This window comes from Pelecanus crispus, chromosome 2 (assembly GCF_030463565.1).
Source record: "Pelecanus crispus isolate bPelCri1 chromosome 2, bPelCri1.pri, whole genome shotgun sequence".
Taxonomy (NCBI): domain Eukaryota; kingdom Metazoa; phylum Chordata; class Aves; order Pelecaniformes; family Pelecanidae; genus Pelecanus; species Pelecanus crispus.
The window spans coordinates 128,399,908-128,421,829 of NC_134644.1; the positions used below are offsets into that span (position 1 = coordinate 128,399,908).

Sequence of the window (21,922 nt, forward strand, 5' to 3'; positions counted from 1 at the left end):
GAGAGAGTCAAGGGTCCTAGTCCCCAAAAGCACTACCTGTGGGAGGAAATTACCTGATGATGGGTAAGTAGGTTCCAGAGCCCCGTGTCAAAGGGAGTGACTACTCTGGGTCTGTCTGTGCTTTCTGAGTCAGAAGTTGCATAGAGATACTCTGTGTGAAGAACCATGAGAGAATTCAGCTTTGTTTGATTATTATTATTATTGCCATTCACACAGACTTAATGCCCTCTGTAATATTGTGCTTAAATGAGTTACACAAGTCAGTTACTCATTCTGTGAAAAATAATTTGTTTGTACTAAACTTGCTGGAAGGTACTGTTATCCTATGTCTGTGTTGTAGTGTGAGAAAGGGGAATAATTATACCTTACTTGTCTTTTATCAATACTTTGTTTCAAATATTACTTAGAAAGGGTGGGATGGAGCTTGGGAACCATCATTCTGGCAACTCTGAAGACAGTGTTCTACAGCGAGAGCGCTGTCTGTAGAATCTGCATTCAGAAATCACAACTCTGTGAAATGCTTCTTTTAAATAAATTTATTCCACAGCACGATTGTAGTACATTGATTTCCTGAGCTGAGCCCACTGCAGTTCTAAGTTTTCTCATAAGGGATGCCATGTGATGTTTGACAATAAAGTTTATAAAAGATTTTTGCTGTAATCATTATGGTTACCCTATTGTGACCAAGTTGTAAAGCAGACAACGTATCTCCAAGAACTCTCTTCTTTTTCAAGAGTGAGAGGTGACTTTATTACTCTGTGTAAACTCTTGATAGTTTGGAAGAAAAGGAACTTGCACCTTTGAATTTGTTCAGCTTCTAGTTGTCAGGTGTTTTTCCTCAAGTTCAATGCTGCAAAAAAATACATTTTATCCCAGTAAATTTCCCACATCAGAAGAGTGAAACAAAGTAGCTGTTAAGAGCCATTCAGCGTGGGGTTCCTTGCCTAGGCCAGCGGCCTTATGCTTTTTTTCCCTTTTGGCCCCTGTTTTATCTTTATTTTCTCTGGTTGCAATTAGTATTGTAATAATTGTTGCTGTTAACCATAAGATGGGACTTGCATCTAGTGGGTGGGCGTAGACATGGATGGACTGTGGAGTCTGCCTTCAGAGACTCACAGAATACCAGTCGGCTGTGGTTTGTATCACATCTCAGAAGATACACTGATGTACTATTATCGTTAGCAGAGGATCACCTAAAAAACCCAGATGAATCCTTCTGAAAAAATAAGCACGTAGGCTTTGGGTGGCCGTAGTGCCCCTTTCTGGCTCTTGATCACAAAGAATAGGAAAAGAGGGACAATGTGTGTGGCGTTTCCTTCTGTTTGAGGCCACAATATTTTCTCCAGCGATGTTATAATAGTTAGAGGAGAAAAATCGTTAAATATTGTGACTTTTTTTTTCTCGGTATCCTTACTGTTTCCACTAAGAAGAAATACTGAAACAGGCTACAGAAGATAATACCTACGATCAACTTGTGACAACAGAAAGCTTCACAGATCACTAAAATGCAGTTTAAAAAATAGTTCCACTGTACTCAAAAAGCTTACTTCCAATTCTGTTTGTGTTAATATGGGAACTCCTGCTTATTCCTGTTACAGAAATCTGGTCAAAACGAGTTAATTTTATAAAAGGAAATAGAAATCAATGGAAGTACTAAAAGCCGTGGTAGATTTATGGTTTTCTTTATGTGTGCAGAGATAGCAACTGCAGTCTTTGATCTGTAATGAGCTGGCAAAGGAAAAATGAAGGCAGGCAGGCTGGTGTACATGCAAGGATGGTAGCGACTCCTTGCTGGAGAAGGTGTTTCAGGCTTGCTGGAGGAAAAGTGTTTTGCACCCTTGCATTTTGATCTCTTAACAGAAGAATCTGTGAATTAGTGTCATACTCTCTATATAGAAACTGTGAAGTGAAGAATTAAGCATATTTCTAAAATAGGACAGGACGTTAAGAAGAGCACGCGGCTGTTGTCGCTGGTGGATGTGGCATGTGTGGGACAGCCGCTTTGTGCAAAGCCGCTGCTCGGGCTGTGCCAGGGTCCTGGCTGGAGCAATCCTGTGGGCACTGCCGCAGTGGTCCCTGCCCGCCTCCTTCCACAGCCCTCAGCACCGGTGTCAAACCCCACCTGGTTTTGGGCACCCTCGCCCTCCCGACACCTTCGGGTGGCTCCGGTGAGCATTTCCCGTGCATCCGTGTGAACACTGGTAGGGTGTGCTCAGAGCCTGCCGTTACCGAGCCTGCTGCCCCTCACGGGCTGGGCTGTGCCCCACCGGCTTTGTAGAATCATGGAATGCTTTGGGTTGGAAGGGACCTTTAGAGGCCATCTAGCCCAACCCCCCTGCAGTGAGCAGGGACAGCTTTAACCAGATCAGGTTGCTCAGAGCCCTGTCCAACCTGACCTTCAATGTTGCCAGGGATGGGGCCTCTACCACCTCTCTGGGCAACCTGTTCCAGTGCTTCACCACCCTCATTTAAAAAAAAAAAAAAAGTCTTTCTTATGTCTGGTTTAAATCTATTCTTCTTTAGTTGCAATCCATTATTCCTTGTCCTGTCACAACAGGCCTTGCTAAAAAGATTCTCCCCGTCTTTCCTGTAGGCCCCCTTTAAGTACTGAAAGGCCGCAATAAGGTCTCCTCGCAGCCTTCTCTTCTCCAGGCTGAACAACCCCACCTCCCTCAGCCTGGCCTCGTAGGAGAGGTGCTCCAGCCCTCGGGTCATTTTGGTGGCTTGCTGCGAGGGCAGCTGCTTTTTCGTATCTGCCGGCAAGACCGAGACGCGCTGCCGGCTGTGCTCGCCGTGTAGGATGCGCACGGTGCTGCCGGCGGCGGAGCTCGGCGTTGGCCCCCGGGGGCGGCCCGGGAGCTCCGGGCTTGGGGGGGCCATCGCAGCGGGGCAGCCGGGACTCCCGCCGGCGGTGCCTCGGCTACCGGTGCCTGGGCTACCGGTGCCGCCCGGACCCCGCCCACCTCCCCTTTGCCCCGCCCCCCGCCGCTCGCGCGCTCCCCCGCCCCGCGCCTTTCCCGCGCGCGCCTCCGCGCTTCAGAGCTGCGGTTGCCTTGCGGGAAGTGACGCGCTGCGTCAAGCGGAAGTGAGGCCCGGACCGGTGGGGGGGGGTTTGGACAAGATGGCCGGATCCACAGGTCGGTGAGGGGGGCTCGGTGGGCCGGGGTGGGAAAGCGGGGCCTTGGGCTCGTGCTGGAGAGGCGCCCCGCAAGGGCCGGAGGGGTCTCCTTTCTCGGGGAGCGGGGGGCGCGGCGGGCCGCCTCTGACGGGAACGACCGGAGGGGGGAGGAGGTGTCTCCTGACCGGGGGAAGAGGGAAGCTACAGGGGCGCCGGGCCAGGTTATGCTCCAGGCACGATCCCTTCCGTCTGTAGGGCAGCGACACCCCTGTGAGAGCCTGGCCTAAGGGGTGAATGGTGGGAGAAGGGGCTCCGGTTTCTGTAATGAACGTAGTGGGGTGCTGGAGAAGAGGGGACTTTGTCTGCTGACAGACGGGAATGGATAGATGCGTGTGCGTATAGGGAAGGGAGGAGATGTCACTAGCCTGGTAAAAATGCTGGAGGAAAAAGATTTGTACCGAAGGCTTGTACCACCTGGTGAGTATAGGAGTCATGATATAGTAGTATCTAAAACAAAGGATTGTCTCTTTCCCCTCTTGATGCAGGGGAAAAGGGGTCAGGGCTGTGTTGTGTTTTGGGACAAAGGGACTTCGGTTTGGTGGTGCCTGGAGCAGTAGGGAAGAGGAGGGAAGCATCTTGCTGTCTTTCACTAGACAGCCATTGGAGCCAAAGGGTCTCTCTCACAGGCAAATGGAAGGGCAAAGAGCTGCAAGTCATCCCAGGAATCCCATCTCAGTAACCAGTATAGCATGTGCTGAGCATTTGCATGGCAGAATATTGTGGAAGGTGGTGGCAAAGAAAGGGACAAGAATATTCCTTCAAGTACTAAATGCAGAAGTTTAAGCAGCACAATATATGCTGTCTCAGTTTCATTTCATGAGAGGCTTGAAATACAAAAAGAACTTTCCCCAGTACGTAAAGCTGAAGTCTTCAGGCCCTCATTTCCCCTTCTGTCACCCCTGAGACTTTATAAGTGGGATTGACAGAGTTGGCCACTAATTTATTTCTGCTCCCAATCCACTGGATCATTGAGGGATCGGGAGTGTAATGAATCAGAAGAAACTTCTGTGTATTGAAACTGGTCTTGGTACCTTACTGCTGATTCTGTGAGGAGAGCTTGGGCAGATTTTTTGGGGTAGGGGAGTCCTCTCCACTTGGTAGTGTGACTTTGGGGGATGTGGCATTTACAGAGTAGAATTTGGAAAGGTTACAACAAATTGGGGCATAGAGCAGCTCTTGCAACTCTGTGAAAGAGTAGTCCAAAAAGGTACATTATTGCTTATGATACACTGAGCTAGAATGGAAATATTAGAGAAACTTAAGTGTTTACTTGGCTGTGGATTACTGTATTTTATTTTGTTAAAATTTATTGACTTACTTCCTGGTGTCTAAGCTTAAAAGGATTTTATTATTAGTTTTATTATGCAGCAACTCCCAAAGACTTCAGCTTACGTCTGGACTGTGGCCTGGGATTTCCTGTAATGCACAGGAAGTAAAGTTGGTTTAGCTCATGTGTATTGAGTATTGGCGTCTGGCATCACAGTCCATTCAGTCTGGCTACTGTAGAATATCAACTACTAAAAATTTGTGTAGTAAAAAAAGCTATTTTCTTCCTACAGAACATTCAACTATATAAGAAGAAATTTTTTTTTTTACCAAACTTTCTTAGTTTTACTGCTATAAATGCTCTTCACAGTCTTACATGGGATATTTTAAAATCTCCTATATGCACTTACTCAGTACAGTTATTCTTGCCTCAGAAATATAGCCACATGTAAAGTTCAAAAAAAAGTGGGAGATGTAGAAAACTCTTCATTCATGTATCTGGTCCAAACAGTGTAAAGTGCTAGTACTGCATGTATGCATTGGTCAAGAAGTGAAATCATTCTGGCAAAATGAAGCGAGCAGAAAGAATCATCAACAGAACTGCCGGGAAAATTAATCAGGGCTTCTAAAGCAAAATACTTATTCCTGTGGAGAAAATACTGTTGGCTTTTTATTGGTATATGCATAGATTTGTAGTAGGGAGTGTGTGTTTGTTTTGTTCTTTCCACATAGTATGCAGAAATTTAGATTTTTAAGACTTCACCCAGAAGAACTGCTCTTGCCAGGAAGCTGTGTTACACTCATTTGTGGAGGAGTGGAGGGAATGATTTGGTATAGACATAAGATGTAACTCTACCTAGCTCTGTGAATTTAATCTGCTCTTGCTATGAAGTTCAACTTAATCATTATTTATTTCAGAAAAAATGAATGTTTTGGTTGCATGAAGTCCAGGAATGAAATTATAGCCCAAAGGAAGTCAACAGCAAAACTTTTACTCAGGTCAACTGTCTTAGTTTTATCCCAGAAACTCCTTTCCTGGGCCCACTAGTTCTTTGAACAATCACGTAAAAAATTACATGCCTTTAACAACAGGTAATTTAGTTTGAAAATAGCTGTTCTTTAATGTGTGCTAAAGAAACTGTATGTCAGTGTTATGTTGTTGTTGAACAAGTATCTTGCTTTCTAAAATCACCTATATTGACTAATTTTGCATGTTAGGTATTGGATGTGCTAGAAATGGACATTCATAAGCTGCAGTTTGATTAATCTTCTGATGCTGCAACTCCTTCTGCTTGAAGCTGGACCCAGGTTGTTTGTGTGGGTACTGCTGGAGGTCTGGGGAAAAACAAGTCAATTTTTTAAAGAAGAGGACAGCTATTGTTGATGCAAATTTCATATTTGTTAGCTGGAGACTCATTCTATTAATCTCTTTGAAAATACAGAGCAGAAGATGTAATTAAACATAGTTTCAGGATAAAAGAAATAATTTACCAAAGCATGCCATTTAAAATTTCTTATGTAACTTGAGAAAAAGAAACCAATCAATAACATCATTAAAAGGAGTTAAGTGAGGAGTTAATTTCTGCATTTCCATAATTTGGGGTTTATTTAAGGTTACCTTACATGTAGCTAGATCTCTCTAAAATGTGAATATTTCCTAAAAGCAGTGATCATGTCACTAAGTGATTGGAACTTATGTGTGAAAATCTGAGAATTAAGGCAGCAGTGTCTAATACTGTGTTCTAACTATGGGCTGCTAAAGGCTTTTGTCTCCTTCCTCTTCAACTGAGGGCTTCAGTAGCTTGGGGGAGGGTGAATATGGCTAAGTTAATGAAAATTCCCCTTGGTTTGCTGAAACTTTGCACTCGGGGTGGGGGGGCAGGAAATCAACTGATCTACAGTCAGCAATTATATGTGAGATTGCAGATTTACTTCTAGTATGTAGTCACAAGCAACCTTTTATGAAAGTGTGCTTAATGTCTTTGAAGGAGCCCAGCTAGATCCCAAAGAAGTATTTTTTCTGTAAAGTCCGTACTTCTCATTTCCAGATATTCTAATCTTTAAGGATGAATCGGCTTCTTTGTGTGACTTATGTTGTCCATGCAAAAATATCTTTCCCTTTGAATTTAGATATGATTGATTCTTTGAATAGAAATGGCACAGCGCTCAATGTCAGTGCCTTGTTTTCTTAACTTTGGTTTTTAGTTCTATTTGCAAACATTCAGTGGTAGTGAAAGCGGTTCTACATGTGCATCACTGCAGCTTTAAGGAAGCTGATATTAAAAATGAAGGGCTGGAAGTGGTCTTGAGTGCATTCAGTCTAACTCCCTGACTTGTAAAGTGAGGACTGACTGTATCTTTCCTGGTGATTGGGGTTTTCGTTGGTGGTGTTGTTTTTGTTTTAAAGCCTTTTTTCCCTAAAATCCTCCACTGAAAAAGATTCCATAATGTGAGATAGGGTTTTGTAATACTTTCCCTTAAATCCTTTGCAACTCTTCTCCATTCCAAATCAAGCTGATGTCTGTCTGTTCTGTGCTTAATGGGATAGAGATTGATGGATCACCATACCCTGTGTGTGACTCCTAGATATTAAGAGCCATTCAGAGGAGTAATAAAGGAATTTATTCATAAGTGGGATGTAGAAGTAATGTTTTAAAGACTATTTTTTGCGTATAGGAGATGGTAGTATGTAAGCTTTGCATCTAGAAAATTTGTGTGTTAAACTTGGCACAGGTAGGCTTCTCTTTTCCTCTGACCTGTTGGATGCCCATTTCCTCCCTCTTTTTTTCCTTCTGGAGGAAACAGTTGTCTGGTTTTTGTCTAGTATGTTTTACCTTCAAGGTTGTATTACTCCCTCCCCTTTTCTCTGTTATGCCTCCATCACATTGTTTGCTCATCCAGAGTCTGTCCAAGAAGTCAGTTTAAAAGCTGCTTAGAATTTTACAGTCCTTGAAGTTTGTTCTGTGTATTTATAATGTTAGCTCTGTAAGCACAGACTTGTTGAAGCTGCAAGTAATCAGACAAAACAAAAGAAGTAAAATACTGTATTCTGTGAGGCAGCAAGCACTCTGTGTGGGGCATTTTTCCATCCTGTCCTATGCACAAGGAATTGCAACTGTGATTGTTCTGCCTGCTTAAAAACATCTTGGCAAGCCGCAAATAATTTAGATGTGCTTCAGCTCGGTTGAGAACAATCTAGCTTACAAATGACTTTTAAACTATATATAGACCATCAGTTCTTTCCAACTTTGTGGCATATATAGGCAAGGTACTCTATGTCTTCTCGGAGCTTTGCCCGTACCATTTTCCTGTCTTTGTTGCTGGTGTTTTACAACTCTGTGTTTAAATACAAGCCCCAACTTATGTCTTCCTGCCACAACAGCTGTGTAAGAGTATGCTCACAGGCTAAACACTTCCAATATAAAAGCATGGCCTACTTTGTAATCTTTTATTTGTTTAAGAGTTTGTTTGAAATTCAAGGATGTTATTGGGCATAGTATTGAAGCCCATTATCTAAACTATTCTGTACAATCCTGGAAAAATTTAGCCTGGATGAAGATACAACGCACGCAGTTTCAGGAAGATATGCCTTTCAGCAGTTGGAGGCAGATGGTCCATACTATAAATCTAAGCACGGATGAGAAGGCTTATCATATGTGAGAATTAGATTTCCAGATCTTATGAGTAGTTGGTGGAGTTGAATTACATACATTATTGTTTGTGTTTTGCCTTATGGAAGATTTTTCCAAAGGCAGGGTTGAGTACATGCTGTGAAACTGTTGAGCCTCATTTTGTTGACAGACCCTTCAGTCTCTCCCTATTCTTACATGCTTTTCCCTAGACTATAGCTTGTACTTCATCCTGACCAAAACTTGGTGTAAAGTACTAGATCAGCTTCAGCTGCTCATGTCACTTAGGTTTTGTTGCCTTGCTGTCTCAACTAGCCTGTGGGAACCTCAGCATGGGTTGTGGAAAGACAAGAAGGTGCTATTGGGAAAGCGTTCAAAATAGTCTTTATTTAAGCTGTACTCAGAAGGGGGTTGCTATATGCTATCCTGCCCAAAAGAGTGTTTTTCTTTGTATTTGTCATTTGGAAGACACTAATGAGATATAATTCAAACAATATTTGGAATAAAATCTCTACATCAGTGCAAAAACTTATGATTGTGAAGCTGTCAAACTGGTTCTGAATAACATGAGCTTCTGTTTTATAGCCTTTCAAAAATGTGTGGTGCTTTAAATACGTGACTAAGTCATTTCTAGTTAGCATTTTGGAACAAATGGAACCTTCAACACTTAGAACTTCAGAGCTCTAAATTAATCCTTTATTTCAGAAGGATCAGAAGCTTCAACTAGATTAAAAAAAAGTCAGAAAAATTATTTCTAACATCTAGATGGACTCAGTATCCCCTTTTTAAAAAATTGTTGCATTAGACATATTTAAACTGTACAAAGAAAAAATCACTTCATTGCATTTTTGACTATTCATAACTGTATAGTTAAGTGCATTTGAAATTTGCTTGAGTAAATCAAAAACATTTTTCTCAATACGTATAAAATTAGTGTCCTTTACTCAGGATACCAGTATAGTCTTAGTAAGGTGTCCAGTTTTATTCATATAACTTAGAACTTTTTTAAGGCAGGAATTGTAAGCTTTCTTTCTTCTCACTGAAGTGGAATATATGATCATGTAAATATTAAATAATTTGAACTCTTGAGATATGGCATATAGAAAATAGCAGGCTGAAATATCACTGTCACAAAAATAATGCAGGAAAATAATGGCAGTTCTTGTTACTAAATATATGGTGATTGGTACCTTTGATTATATGCATAAGTGTATGCTTATATGTATAACTGAAAGAATAACAATGGATCACATTTGTTTTACATCGATAAAGGATCTTTATGTTTTGGACTGTGGGTGGGTGCTGAGTCATGTTGGAAAGGACCTTCATGCAAGTCTTGGAACAACTGTTTGCTAATCAATGACTTGTAACCTGTTTTAGACAGCTTTACAGCTTTGCTAAACTAAATCCTTGATGCTACTCTTGTTTATCTGGGTCACACATTGTATTCTTACTATTAAAGCAGACCCTGTGAAAGCCATTTTGTGACAAGACATACTGGCCTTTGCTGGGTTCCTCTAGTCTCCCACTTTTTCTGTCCCTTTATCTGAAACAATTTTTTTTTATGTCATCGTACTTTAAAAGATAGCTTAAAAAGTATGTATTTGAAATCCTTTTTCCTCTCTGCCAACACAATCTCAGGTTTAAAATGAAACTTTCAAAAATTGAGCCTATCTGCCTTTATATCTTTCCTTTAGCCTTTCATGCCTTTATATAGCTTTGCTTTTAATAGTGGGGTTAATTTGTACTAAACAAGGGGTTTTTTTAGCTTCTGAGGAGAGAAATTGGGAAGATTTATTTGTCTGATAAAATCTTGATTCCTTAGACTATTAAATCACAATTAATGTTGCTGCTGGTTTTTGAAGCGATGGGTATCTTTTCTAAACCCTCTTTACTGGCTTCCTGCCTTACATCTTTTTGTACAAAATTGAAATAGTAATAAAATTCTGAATCTGATAAGCATCACAATGTGTCATTTTTCATAATCTATCACTTCATATACTAAAACATATGGGAAGATAGTTGAACCATTTAATATCTCATCTGTGTTTCATTCAGTGATTGCCTGTAAAGGGTTAACTTTTAAACCATAGTCAGCCTATGCATTTCCCCCCTTCACCAAAACAGCTTGGATATCCATTGATGAGCTATTTAGTGACTTAACTGTTTAATTCCTGTATGTTTGGGGTTTTTTTTAACATTAGGCACAGCTGGACATGCAGTGTCTGACCTAACTAAACTCTTGAGTTAACAACGGTCTTGTTTATAACAAAAAACTTGCACTTAGATATAATATAGACTGATAAATTTATGCCATTAATATTGGTGCAAATTTGTAAAATTAGTTTTAAGCAATTTACACCCATTTTCTTTTAGGACTGCAATCTTGTTTAGTGGTTTTTATACTGTAGTTTTCTATTGGCGTGATAAATATTTTTTGAGGGTTTTTTGGATGAGGTATTTTAATTATTTAGAACTTGTGTGGGAGCTTTTCAAGTTTTGTTTTTTTTTTTTTACTAAGAGCTTGCTTATGCCTTTGCTGTTTTGTAGTCTTAACATTTGTATCTGTAGCAGAGCAAGTTTCTTCATTAGTGCAATTTATACGAGCATCATGAGTAATTCCATGCCAGCAGCTGTACTCAAGATGATTGTATTTGCATGAAAACACAAAGATAGACTGAAACAAACTGTAACTGTTGTTGCATCCTTGCTAACAAAGTTGAGTCCAGTTGGAGTTTCTCTCAGATCTGGACTGTATTCTGTGTGTGCACATATCCAGTCTTAGCTACTCTGTGTGCTTCTGCTCACTGACGTACATATGATGGCTCATACACTTCTTCACTGTTGTACCTTGTACAACTTTAGGATGTTTAGGGTATTGTTGCTACGTAAAAAATCAGGCGAGGGAAGAGGGCATTTAGAAGTTAGTTGGACTGCAGGGGATGGGGAATGGACGTTTCCAGCGAGACATGAACCTTGATAAGGAGAGATGGTGCAGAATGGAAAAAAAACTTGCCAGGATTTGTGAGAAATGTCTTCTCCATGGATGCTGGTCAGAGGGCGGAGCAGCTCTGATGAATCAGGTAGTTAATGGCAGCCACCTCTCCCTGTCTGCTGCTCTTCTGAGAAAGGTGAGTAAGGGGGAAGGGTGACAGTGGGGAGCAGGGAAGGAGGGAGAGAGGAGTGGCCATGAGCATGGTTAGAAGTGAATGAAAACTAAAGAGCTATAATATTTTCCTGGAGGACATTGACCATCACAGGAAGAGTCCTGTCGACAAGGCTGCCTTCAGTTCACTAAATAATCCGATGAGTTATGGAATAGAATTGGTAGAACTCAAAATTACTAGGAGCAGTTAGCTCACTTCCTTCTGGTTACGTTAGAGGCAGGATAAGAGAAAAGAAGGGAGGACTTCTTAGGTGAAGATGCCTTGATAATGGAGCTATTTGTTCTGCTAGTAACTTCTCACACTTAAAAACATAATCAATAAAACCCAGAATTGCACAAACTTTTTCCTATGAAGTTATACATTTGGAATGCTCACTCTGGTGGAGAAGTCAAGTTTAAGGTCTCGTCATTCTTACTGTGATACCATCAGAAACTGAAATGCATTGAATAAACTGATGTCGCTTTTGCAGTTTTGATAAGCTGAGATCTCTTACTCCAGCATCAAGGTTTGTGGTTTAAGCCATTTTAACGTGTTTGTAAATCAGATATGTGTTTATGACATCCTAACTACTAATGCCTAGATCTGTAGAAATTAATTTCTTCCCACCCACCCCCCCCCCCCCAAAAAATAAACTTTAATATTGTTCATATATTGAAAGCTTTATGATTTTTCTGGTGTCTAAATACTTTTTTTTTTTTTAAATTAAATGTAAGCTGGGGCCTTGTAAGGCAAACTGGTATTACCACTTCTTCTTCCTTGTGAGGCTGGCCATCACTATATATTGCATTCTCTATTTTGTGAGTCCAGCTGGTAAGATGTATGTGAAAAGTAAATGAGAGAACTGAATACCACCTAATGCTTCTGAGGTGGGCTCAGCCTTGAAAGTGGGAGCTGACAGGCAGTAGATGGCTTTTCCTTTCCGAGTTAGTAGTCTGCCTGCCCCTAAGCGTGCAAGTATAAAGTAAGTTCTGTTTTTCTTTGAAGACCTGTTGTACTGTATTTGGCAGCTGAACCTAAAGTGTGAGATAGAGCAACTTAAGTTGCTCTATATGCAAATTTTAACACAGTGCAACTAGAACTACTACTGAAAAAACAGGTCAACATGCAAATATCAATCTGTTTTTAAATTTATCTTTTTCAATTATTATTGCTTAATATAATTAATAATATAATTGCTTAATAATTGTCTTAATGTTATGCATATGCATAATGAAATTGGAAGTAAGGGGAAAAATCTGCTTCTGTAAATCTATGGTCTGTCTTCAATGAAATTACTGGTTTTTTAAACACTAGTGTTTGTGCTCTACCCTAAAAATACCCCTATACACCTCCAGACCTTTTCCCCTCAGCCAAAATGTGCATGCTGGGTTGCAATAAATGACCGAGGCTTCTGCTGTATTAACATAGTTTCTCATTAGCTGCCTTCTTAATATAAGCTATATACAGAATGTTTATGGCTGTGGCTAGACTCAAATATAAAGGAAATTCTATGGAAGCTGTTTTCATGCAGCCTAACTTTAGTTCTGAACTGTGTCTGTTAAGATGCCAACAAATGTAAGATTTCACTTAAATGAAATAAATAGGAATTATCAGCAATGTAATTCTGAAAAGGAATATTACTTTAGTTAGCTTTAACCAAAAGGTAGGTTTTAAGATGAAGGTTCATAACTTTCACACTCCTGTGACTGTTTCTTGGCTCCTGCTTGGAAATGTTCCTTGGCAAGTAACGTATCTTCATAAGCAAAAAACAAACCCCAAACACTGATGAAATGTATACTTTAACTTCAATATAATTCCTAGAATTGCACCTCCTCCTTCACGTCTTCCAACCTGTGTACTTTCAATTTTATTTTTAATTTTAAATATTGTACAAGGCAAAAGAAGTTAACCAGTTACAGAGCTCCTACATAGTGAAATGTATCATGTTTTATATAAAAATATATATATTTAAAACATTTTAGTCCTGCAAAGAAGCAGAATAGCCCATTCAGTTCTTACCAGCTCTGTTGAGTACAGGTGATTTCTTTAATTCTTGCGGGATGGCAGTTTTCTGATGTTTAGGATTGTAGCAAAACTGGCTCTAAATTACGATAAACATTGAACACGTTGAATAAATGGCCATTTTCTCTATACGTGTTCATTGATGTACATCTGTTTACTTGAGCTGTGAAAACTTACCTGCTACTCTTCTCTTATTAATACCTCAAGTTAGTCATCTTGGTTTGTTTGTTTGTTTATTTCTTTTAGGATTAATAATTTCATTTTGCATGGAAATGGATTTTTACCTGATAGTGTCAGAGTTGTTTTTCTTCTTGAACTTCTATTCCTAGAAATATTCCACAGGTGAGCTTAGTTAGGTTAGTCTTCATGAGTCTGCAGATGTAAACCGCTGTTGCTTACAGCTTTGCCAGTTGTGGACAGTAATGTCAAGACACTGTTCAATTGATCTGACACAATGTATACTTTAGACACTAGCAAAATGGAGAAGAAGGCATTCAAGATCACTGTTGTTTCTGAGGGGTTGCCCATGATTAATTTTGGAAGCACAGAGTGCTCTGGCGTCTCTGTTACCTGTTGTCTTTTTATGCCATCTATCTATACAGAGTGGCTTTAAGTAAAGTCCATCTGTATTCTGTTATCATTGATCGAAATGCATCTATTTGGTTTTATGTGACAAAATCGGTGGTGATTTGAATGTTCCTGTGGCAAATATATGCTCTAATTATATGGATGTTGTGTCCACACATGCTAGAATTGCTTGGTACCTTATTCACCATCCTGATCAATGTGTGTGGGCCACGTATTGCTGCAAAATACCTTCATTCCACCATTGAAGTTAACATAGTACTTTCCCAATTTAAACCCAAAACTGTTAATGCAGCATGTTCTATTGCCCGAATTTCATTGCTTTAGGATGTATTTGCTGAAGCAAAGTAGAGAAAAATAGTGTATAGTAAATGTAGCTTTATGAGTACTACTGATGTACAGAATTATGAATTTGAATTTTACTGAAGTACGTCAAAACTTGGTTGGAAAGCAGTTCAAAGAAGTCAGATGTACCCGTAATTCTAAGAAAGCAGAAGTTTCAATTAAATGGGTTTGATACATCTTGATATTTCTGTTAATGAAGGTACAGTTTTCTCAGTGTAGGCTTGCTGTACATTTGGTAGTGCATGGTTGGGTTGATTCACAGATTTAAGTTCTGCAGCGGCAACTGGATGCCTTTGTAGTTACTGGGAAAAAATGTATTGCTTTTCACTGAAAATGTCTATTTGCCTTGAACAAGAATGATGTTGTTTTCTTGGTTATTGGAAACAGTGCTTTTGCTGTGTGTGTAGTAACATTCTTGATTTAAAACAAAAAAAAATGTTCACTATTGAATTGCTGCATTCCACTACTAATGGTGGCAATGGAGTTCTTTTGTAGACAAAACTCTACGAAGTCCAACTTTGTTAATAGGCAAGTTACTAGAAATACTTCTGGTTTTTGGAGCCAGGTAGCTGTGATCAACCTCAGATAATAAACAATGTAATTACAGTAAACCTGGTAATACTTCTTGATAGTAGGTTCCTGATAGTACATCAGCCATTTTTGTATGTGTGTATTCACAGAATATTTTACTAGGCAAAAGTAAAGGGTAACTGGCAAATGAAAATATAGATCATGTTTTTAAAAGATATTTTTCAGAGAAGAGTGTCTTCCAAAAACTTTATTCCACACAAATATTTTTTGCAACCAGAATAGAATGTGTTAGCATTTCACATGCCCTAGCCCTTTTTGCTCTCTTTTTTTTGTGTTTTGCCCATTTCAGGGCCTATTTAAGGCTTTGGTTGTTTTATGTACTTTTTGTGGGTGTGTGGCATGGTGTTGTTAGTACAGTATTTCAGTTTCTTGCTTTATTTTGTCCAGAGCAAGATGACTTCTGAATTGTTCAGGCTAAAAGGAACCTGTTATTTTCTATGTGTTTCTCTTGAGAATTTTTTATTTCTTCCCCTCCCTGCCCCAGGAGAAATTGTATTATGGCTTAGAATTTGCAAGGCTGATATCCCTCCCCCTTTCCCTGTCATTAGAAAAATACTTATTTTTCTGAAAGCATGAAGTTGTTGAATGGAGTTTAGGAGTTTTTCTTCTTGTTACCAAGCTATATGTATTTTTTTCAGTTTCCGTTAGCTGGAAGTCAGTGGGGAAAAGATAACTCATACATTCAAAATTGTTTATACTACATACTTTTCCTGACATAGCTATCTCAATCAGGAAGAATAGCATCCCTGACAGTAACCTAGCCGTGTTTAATGTATAATTTACTGATATAACTTGTTCTTGGGTCCATATTAAGATTTGTTTTTATAGCCATGTTGGGGAGTGTGCTGGCAATATGGAGTGTGCTGGTATAACTGTGGTAAAAGGCTCCTGGTACGAATGTAACTTTCAGGAGTGATTGAAGCCAAGAGGTAAGGCAGATTTTAAGAGAAACTGAATGTTGGTATGGTTATTGTAATAGACAATTATTATAAAAAATAGGTTTGGATATAACAGAAAACCTCACACTTTAGGCTCTGAGACGATCTATGAGAAATTAGGGTTATGGCTGCTTTTTATAAGTGGCAGGGAGAAGAGTGGCATGCACGTTATCCCACTCTTGCCTGTTACATGGCAAAGAATCATTTGATGTGCAGGGAGCTTGGACTCCCAACTGTATTTGCAGGAGTGTGCCCATGTGAATTGTTTCAAAATGTGATCTAGCGTGGCCAGTGTGCTCTGTCAAATTTGATATAAGTACAATTATGTGTTCTGTCTTGATGCTGATTAAATCTCTGTACTCTAGTGGGTGATCTGGCGTTACCAGCTGTGGAACTGTGTCTTGACATACTAGCAAGAGCAGGTCCATCCATCCAATTCCCCTTTATTGCTCCAGTGAAAGTTGTTGGTCCTACTAAAGGATACTGAACATTCCTTCCTGCAGCCCCACCCCTGGTGATGTTTTTTCAGGTTATGCAGATTCTGGGTAAAAGCATAGCTGTAACTTCTTTTCTAACTTGTCCTGTGCAATGGTGTAGTTCTTGCTTCTATACATTTGGTGATTTAGAACGTGATGTCTGAAGTACCTCCGTATGTATGAAAGTAGACCCTCCTGCTTATTTAAGTCTTTATTTACTGATTCTGCTTTTATTCTTTTCTCATTGTTCCAAGGTACAAATTCATTGTTAATTTCACGGATTTCTAATGGGTACCAGTTTCTGTAGCCCAGTTTCATGATTAAACTTCTAAATTAAAAACTATTGATATATGTAAGCGTGAATGGGTGTTGGGGTTTCTTTTTTTGTTTGTTTTTGTTTGGTTTGGGGTTTTTTAAGTGAAATATATTTACTTCAACACTCTGTGAAAACTTGGTAAATACTGTTTGACTGTTCCTGTCTGTGGTTTTGGGTGGTCAGGAGGTATTTGTCAGTAAAATCCATAGTGATGTAAGCTTCGCAGATAAGCAAAAAAGAGGTTGGGAGGGAGGTTGCTTTTGTTTTGTTTTTTAATCTTGATGAGCCCAGCTATATTTTCATATGGAGAGCCTTAGTCCATCGCTTCAAATAGCTGTGCTGTGTGCAGTGCTGTACCTAGCCGTTAATCACAGCCTACTGAGTGGAGTTTACCAATCCTACAGCTCTGCCAGTGGTAAAATTGCATGACTGCTTTAATCCCTTTCACTTAGTAGTGAGATGGTTTAGGTGAGGGATGTCTGTTACAGGGAGTAAAACCAACCTGTCTGCACTTGTCTGAAGCCAGTTAGTGGTCCCATCAGCAAGTGGAATTGGGGAGAACAATATTTGGCAGGCCTATGGCAGTGAAAGGCTAGAGGCATTTCTCTCTTCAGTTGTCACTACTTGTTCCAGAAGGTGCACCTGAGGACTGGTAGTCGGCTGAAGAATGGAGGTGGTTTCTCTAACTTCCTATTGCTGATGAGCTGCAAACTAGAACAGAAGGATGTTGTTTCATTGTCCAAATTCTATAAATGAAATACTGATTCTTATTCAAATTCCGTCAAGGAATATTTAAAAGCTTTTAGCAAATATCTGATGAATTGTATTGTCTGGATTAGAGACAAAACTGCGAGTTATGTATGCACCATTAACATACAATTTAGATTGCGCCCTCTGGAATATGTGAAATAGTGAGAACAACAAGAATTTTTTACTTCATACTAGGAGCAAACTTAATTTCCAAAAGATCCAGACCATCATTACTTGATCTTCTAGGTAGAAGTTCTTGCTGTTGTTTTACTGGAAAGAAGGTGCAATCTTGTACACCTATTCTGTTCTTTGAGCTAGATAGATATTTATTATGTAAAGGTTATACCATGACCAAAGCAAACATGTAGAGTGCAATAGTATGTGCAAGTGCATGAGTGGACGCTCAGGATAGCATTAGCATTTGATTCCAGTTCATTTTGCTAGTAGCTTCCAAGACTGTAATTATAAAGATAAGGTGGTTTTCTTTATTCACTGTGTTAATTTTTAAAGTATTCCGTGTCACTTGTCAGAGATCTATCAACAGTGGTTTTCTAATAAAACATTCAGTAGTGACTTCAAATGAAGTTTGAAGTATTGAGGATAAAACATTAATGTCCTGATTTCAGCTGGGGTAGAGTTAACTTTCCTCCTAGTAGCTGGCATAGTGCTGTGTTCTGGATTTAGTGTGAGAATAATGCTGATAACACACTGATGTTTTAGTTGTTGCTGAGGAGTGTTTATACTAGTCAAGGACTTTTCAGCTTCCCATGCTCTGCCAGGTGCACAAGAAGCTGGGAGGGGGCACAGCCAGGACAGCTGACCCAAAGTGGCCAAAGGGCTATTCCATACCATATGACATCAGGCTCAGTATAGAAACTGGGGGGAGTTGGCAGAGGAGCAGCGGTCACTGGTTGGGGACTGGCTGGGCATCGGTCAGCGGGTGGTGAGCAATTGCATTGTGCATCGCTTGCTTTGTATATTCTTTTATCATTGTTATTACTACTTTCTCTTCTTCTGCTGTCCTATTAAATTGCCTTTATCTCAAGCCACGGGTTTTACTTCTTTTCTGATTCTCTCCCCCATCCCATGTGGCGGGGGGGAGGGTGAGCAAGCAGCTCTGTGGTGCTTAGTTGCCGACTGGAGTTAAAGCACAACAATTAATCATATAAGCCAGGGACACAGAAGCAGTTTGGTGGGTTTTTTTGGTTTGTGTTTTGGTGGAGGCTTTTTTTGTTTGGTGGGGCGTGTTTTTGGTGGTGGTTTCGGTTGGGGTGTTTTTTTTTGGTTTTTTTTTTTTTTTTGCAAGCTAGGAAATAGTCACCTGGTAATGCTTTCTTGCAAAAAGCTCTAGTAGACATTCATAATGAAGATGTGCACAGCTTGTTGCTCTCCCCCTCTGATGTCAATTGACAAATCAGGGTATCTCTTTGGAAATAGGGTGGGAGAGCTTGTTGTCCAAATCTTAAATATAGGATTGCATAAAAAGAAAGATCTTGTGCATTTCCTGTGAACTCATAAATAAAGGAATAGATTATGTCTGTGGAAGCTAACTAAGTACCTTAAATATAGAACTGCTGTTATGAAATAGTGGTTTTATCTTATTTATATAATCGTTCCTGGTGACACCAACCCAAATGTTGTAGGACTGTGTAACTTTCTGAAAGGGAACCTGTTTGAACATATCTTTGGTCCAGTTTTAGTTGAGAATTAACATCATTTTTTTTTCTGGGAGTTTTTTGATGGGTTAGGATCTCAATAGGATGGTGTGGAACATTTTTTGTTTGCTTTTGGTTTGGGTTTTGTTTTTTTTTTTCTTTTTTTAAACACTAGGTGTTTTGACTCTTATTTTTGACTTCAGGGCAGTGTTTTGCTACCTAGTTCTAGCACTGATAGGAGTGTTAGTCTGGGGAGCTTGGCACTTGCTGTCAGATGTTTTTGTCTCTTCAGAGCAGATCTAAATTATTTTCTGGAGATGTTCTGGACGTTTCCCAGGTCCTTCACTGCTCCCCTTGGGCAGTTAGGCGAATTAGCACAGACAACGTAGTGGAAAAAATGTGATGAACACAGGACATTTAGTCATAAAGGGTTGCTATTTTCTAGTAACTGTCACCTCCTACGGTTTTGTGCGTTGAGTACAATTTTATGATGCAATTGAGCCAGTCCAATGGCTTTTTGCCACAAAAAACTCCCTCATCCCCACCCCGCAAAGGAAGGCACTGAAAGACACAGCAGTCAGCTCTGGCATTTGCTACTCTTTCTTCCTGAGTCAATTCAGTTGATTAACTGGTTGGAGTTGATTTTTGCCTAAAGGAAAACCAGCTTTTTGCTGAACTAGTGTGCCAGTTTGGCTAATAGAGGAGCCTGTTTAGTGCAAGAGCAATAGAGTTTTGGGAGAAGGCATGGAACCTCTTCTGGCAATGAGCAGTTGGGTCGTCTCAGCTGCACTGAAAAGTGATAGCAGGTGATCAGAAATAAACTTAAAGCCTATTTGCTACTGTCTTTATGTGCTTTTAAAAGAGGTAAACTATAAACCCAAAGTTCTGCGGTCAGAGCAAGAATTCTGAGAATTGGTGGATTTAAGCCGCTGGAGAAATCTAAGATAATGATGGGATGCTAAAGTACATGGGGTTTGGGGATGGGGGTTTGTTTGTGGGGTTTTTTTGTCTGAGACTCCACGTACCAATCGGAAGCTATTCAGTCATGTGGTGCAAAACAAGTTTAGTAGAAGTTTATCCTGCTGTGTTTTGGGGGTTGGTTTGTTTGTTTTTTAAAGGTTAATGCTAACCTTTTGCTGGCAGAGTCGGTTCCAGAGCATGTATGAATCTGGAGCAAAAGTAAAAACCTTGTGCTCTATAATGTGATAAAAGTGTGATTGTCAGTTCTGATCCCAGTCTGAATTAGATATGTAAATGTACAGATCTAATGTTAATAACAAGTCAGGATGGGACCAGAGGAATGGGCAAATGAATTTCAATGAAGCTTTTTAAAAGGATCTATGCTAAAGTACTGAAAAATTATCTGCTTCTTGATGTACTGTGCTGGTACTTTCAGGTAATCGTGTGTGAACTCTTATCTGTGAAAATAAGCTTCTAGAGTAGTTCAGCTCCATTAAAACGTGTTCTTTTTAGGTTATCTGAGTGTTTGCTGCCATGGCTGCACTTTCGTGCTGGTACTTGTCATATCTCTCTGTGAGCTGGGCTGGTTTGTTAAGCTGCCAGGAGACTAACCAAAATGTATAATTTTCTGCTCAGTTAGCAAACTGAAGTAGCTTATTATGGGCTCAGATGAGTGGTAATACCAAAGCAGGAAGGAAGGTGAGGCCACACATGAGGGATTTAATTTCCTTGTACTGTCCTGATACTATACTCTCAATGCTTTTTCCTGGGAATTTGGGGAACTTGGAGACAATCATTTCTGCATTTTTAGGAGCCTCACTCTAGTCTGTGTTATTTAAAAAAAAAAAAAAAAAAAATTGTTTTAAACAGTTTAGGAGAAACCATAGTTATGCAAGATAAGCTATTTGAATAGTCCCTGAAGGGTATGTTCATCTACAGTGGTCCATACATATACGTATTGACTAAATAATCATATTGTATACTATTGGTCTTAATTTTTTGCATAGGGACTGCTTGGAATACAGACTAGGGTAATGTAAAACCTGAAACCCCAGCGACTAACTGATACGAAAACCAGTTTTCTTTGACCCCCATCTTTTTCAAACTTGTATAGTATGTATTCCTTGCTAACAACTTTGTACGTACCCAGTCTTAGAGTTTTAGTTTTATAGAGTACCTGGATTCTTCCAGTACAAGAAAGGATCTCTAGTAAAAATCACGGAAAACACTATAGCTGTAAGTAGCTATAAGGAAAAATATATAGCTATAAGTAGCTATAAGAAAATTGAAGCTTTATTGTATTGTAATATTGCTACTACATCATTGTGCATATTTTGTTTGACAATAAAAGCATACCATGATTGCATGCGCAAGTGTTAATTAGCTTTGCTCCCTGCATCAGTGCTGAAATACCATTTTAGCTTCTGTGATGGAAAGCAATTAAACATCCGCTTGTTTAACACCTGTCAGTATCTTATCTGTTTTCATGTATAATAATCAAAATCCAGTAATTACAGTTCAGTAAGTGAATATTACTTGGCTCTTTAGAGGCAGTACATCTCCATACTCTGTTGTGACTATGTCATTATCTCTCTTCAACTACTTAATCAGTGTTTCTTTGCTTCTTATTCTTTTTCCTCTGTTAGGTGGGAATAATAATCACTAGCTTAAAAAAAGACTTGATTTTTTTAATTTGTTTTCAGATATTAAAGTGTTTGGTTTTTCAAAATCAAATCAAGTGAAAATGTTTCAATCTTTCTCTTACAGTTTACATTTATTAAGATAATGTGTGTTTAAATGTTGCATTATTTTTGGGGGCAATTTGCCGTATCAATTTTTTGTGGATTCTAGTTGAGTAGAACTTGACAGACAGTGAATTGATTTTGAAATGTACTGTCTCTAAACGGTATCGTGCTTGGGAAAGAGAACCTGAATTAAGCCATCTCAGACTAAAGAGAACTCTCTTCTTTTCTCTTTTATACTTTGTATTGCTATCACTTGGTAGTAAGTAGCTTCCAGTGAAGTGGTTAGTTGCTTCAAAACAATTTTAGTGCTAAATAAATTC

The 21,922-nt window shown here is 39.4% G+C and overlaps 1 protein-coding gene across 1 annotated transcript in view; it reads left to right on the plus strand.

Moving 5' to 3' along the window:
- Positions 1-3,114: 3,114 nt before the first annotated feature.
- The window catches only part of UBE2V2 (ubiquitin conjugating enzyme E2 V2), a 31,309-nt gene continuing 12,501 nt past the window's right edge, over positions 3,115-21,922 (plus strand). The window contains exon 1 of the mRNA XM_075705112.1: positions 3,115-3,137. Within this exon, the coding sequence (XP_075561227.1) occupies positions 3,122-3,137 (16 nt within the window). The 5' untranslated portion in view covers positions 3,115-3,121. The remainder of the gene's footprint in view (positions 3,138-21,922) is intronic.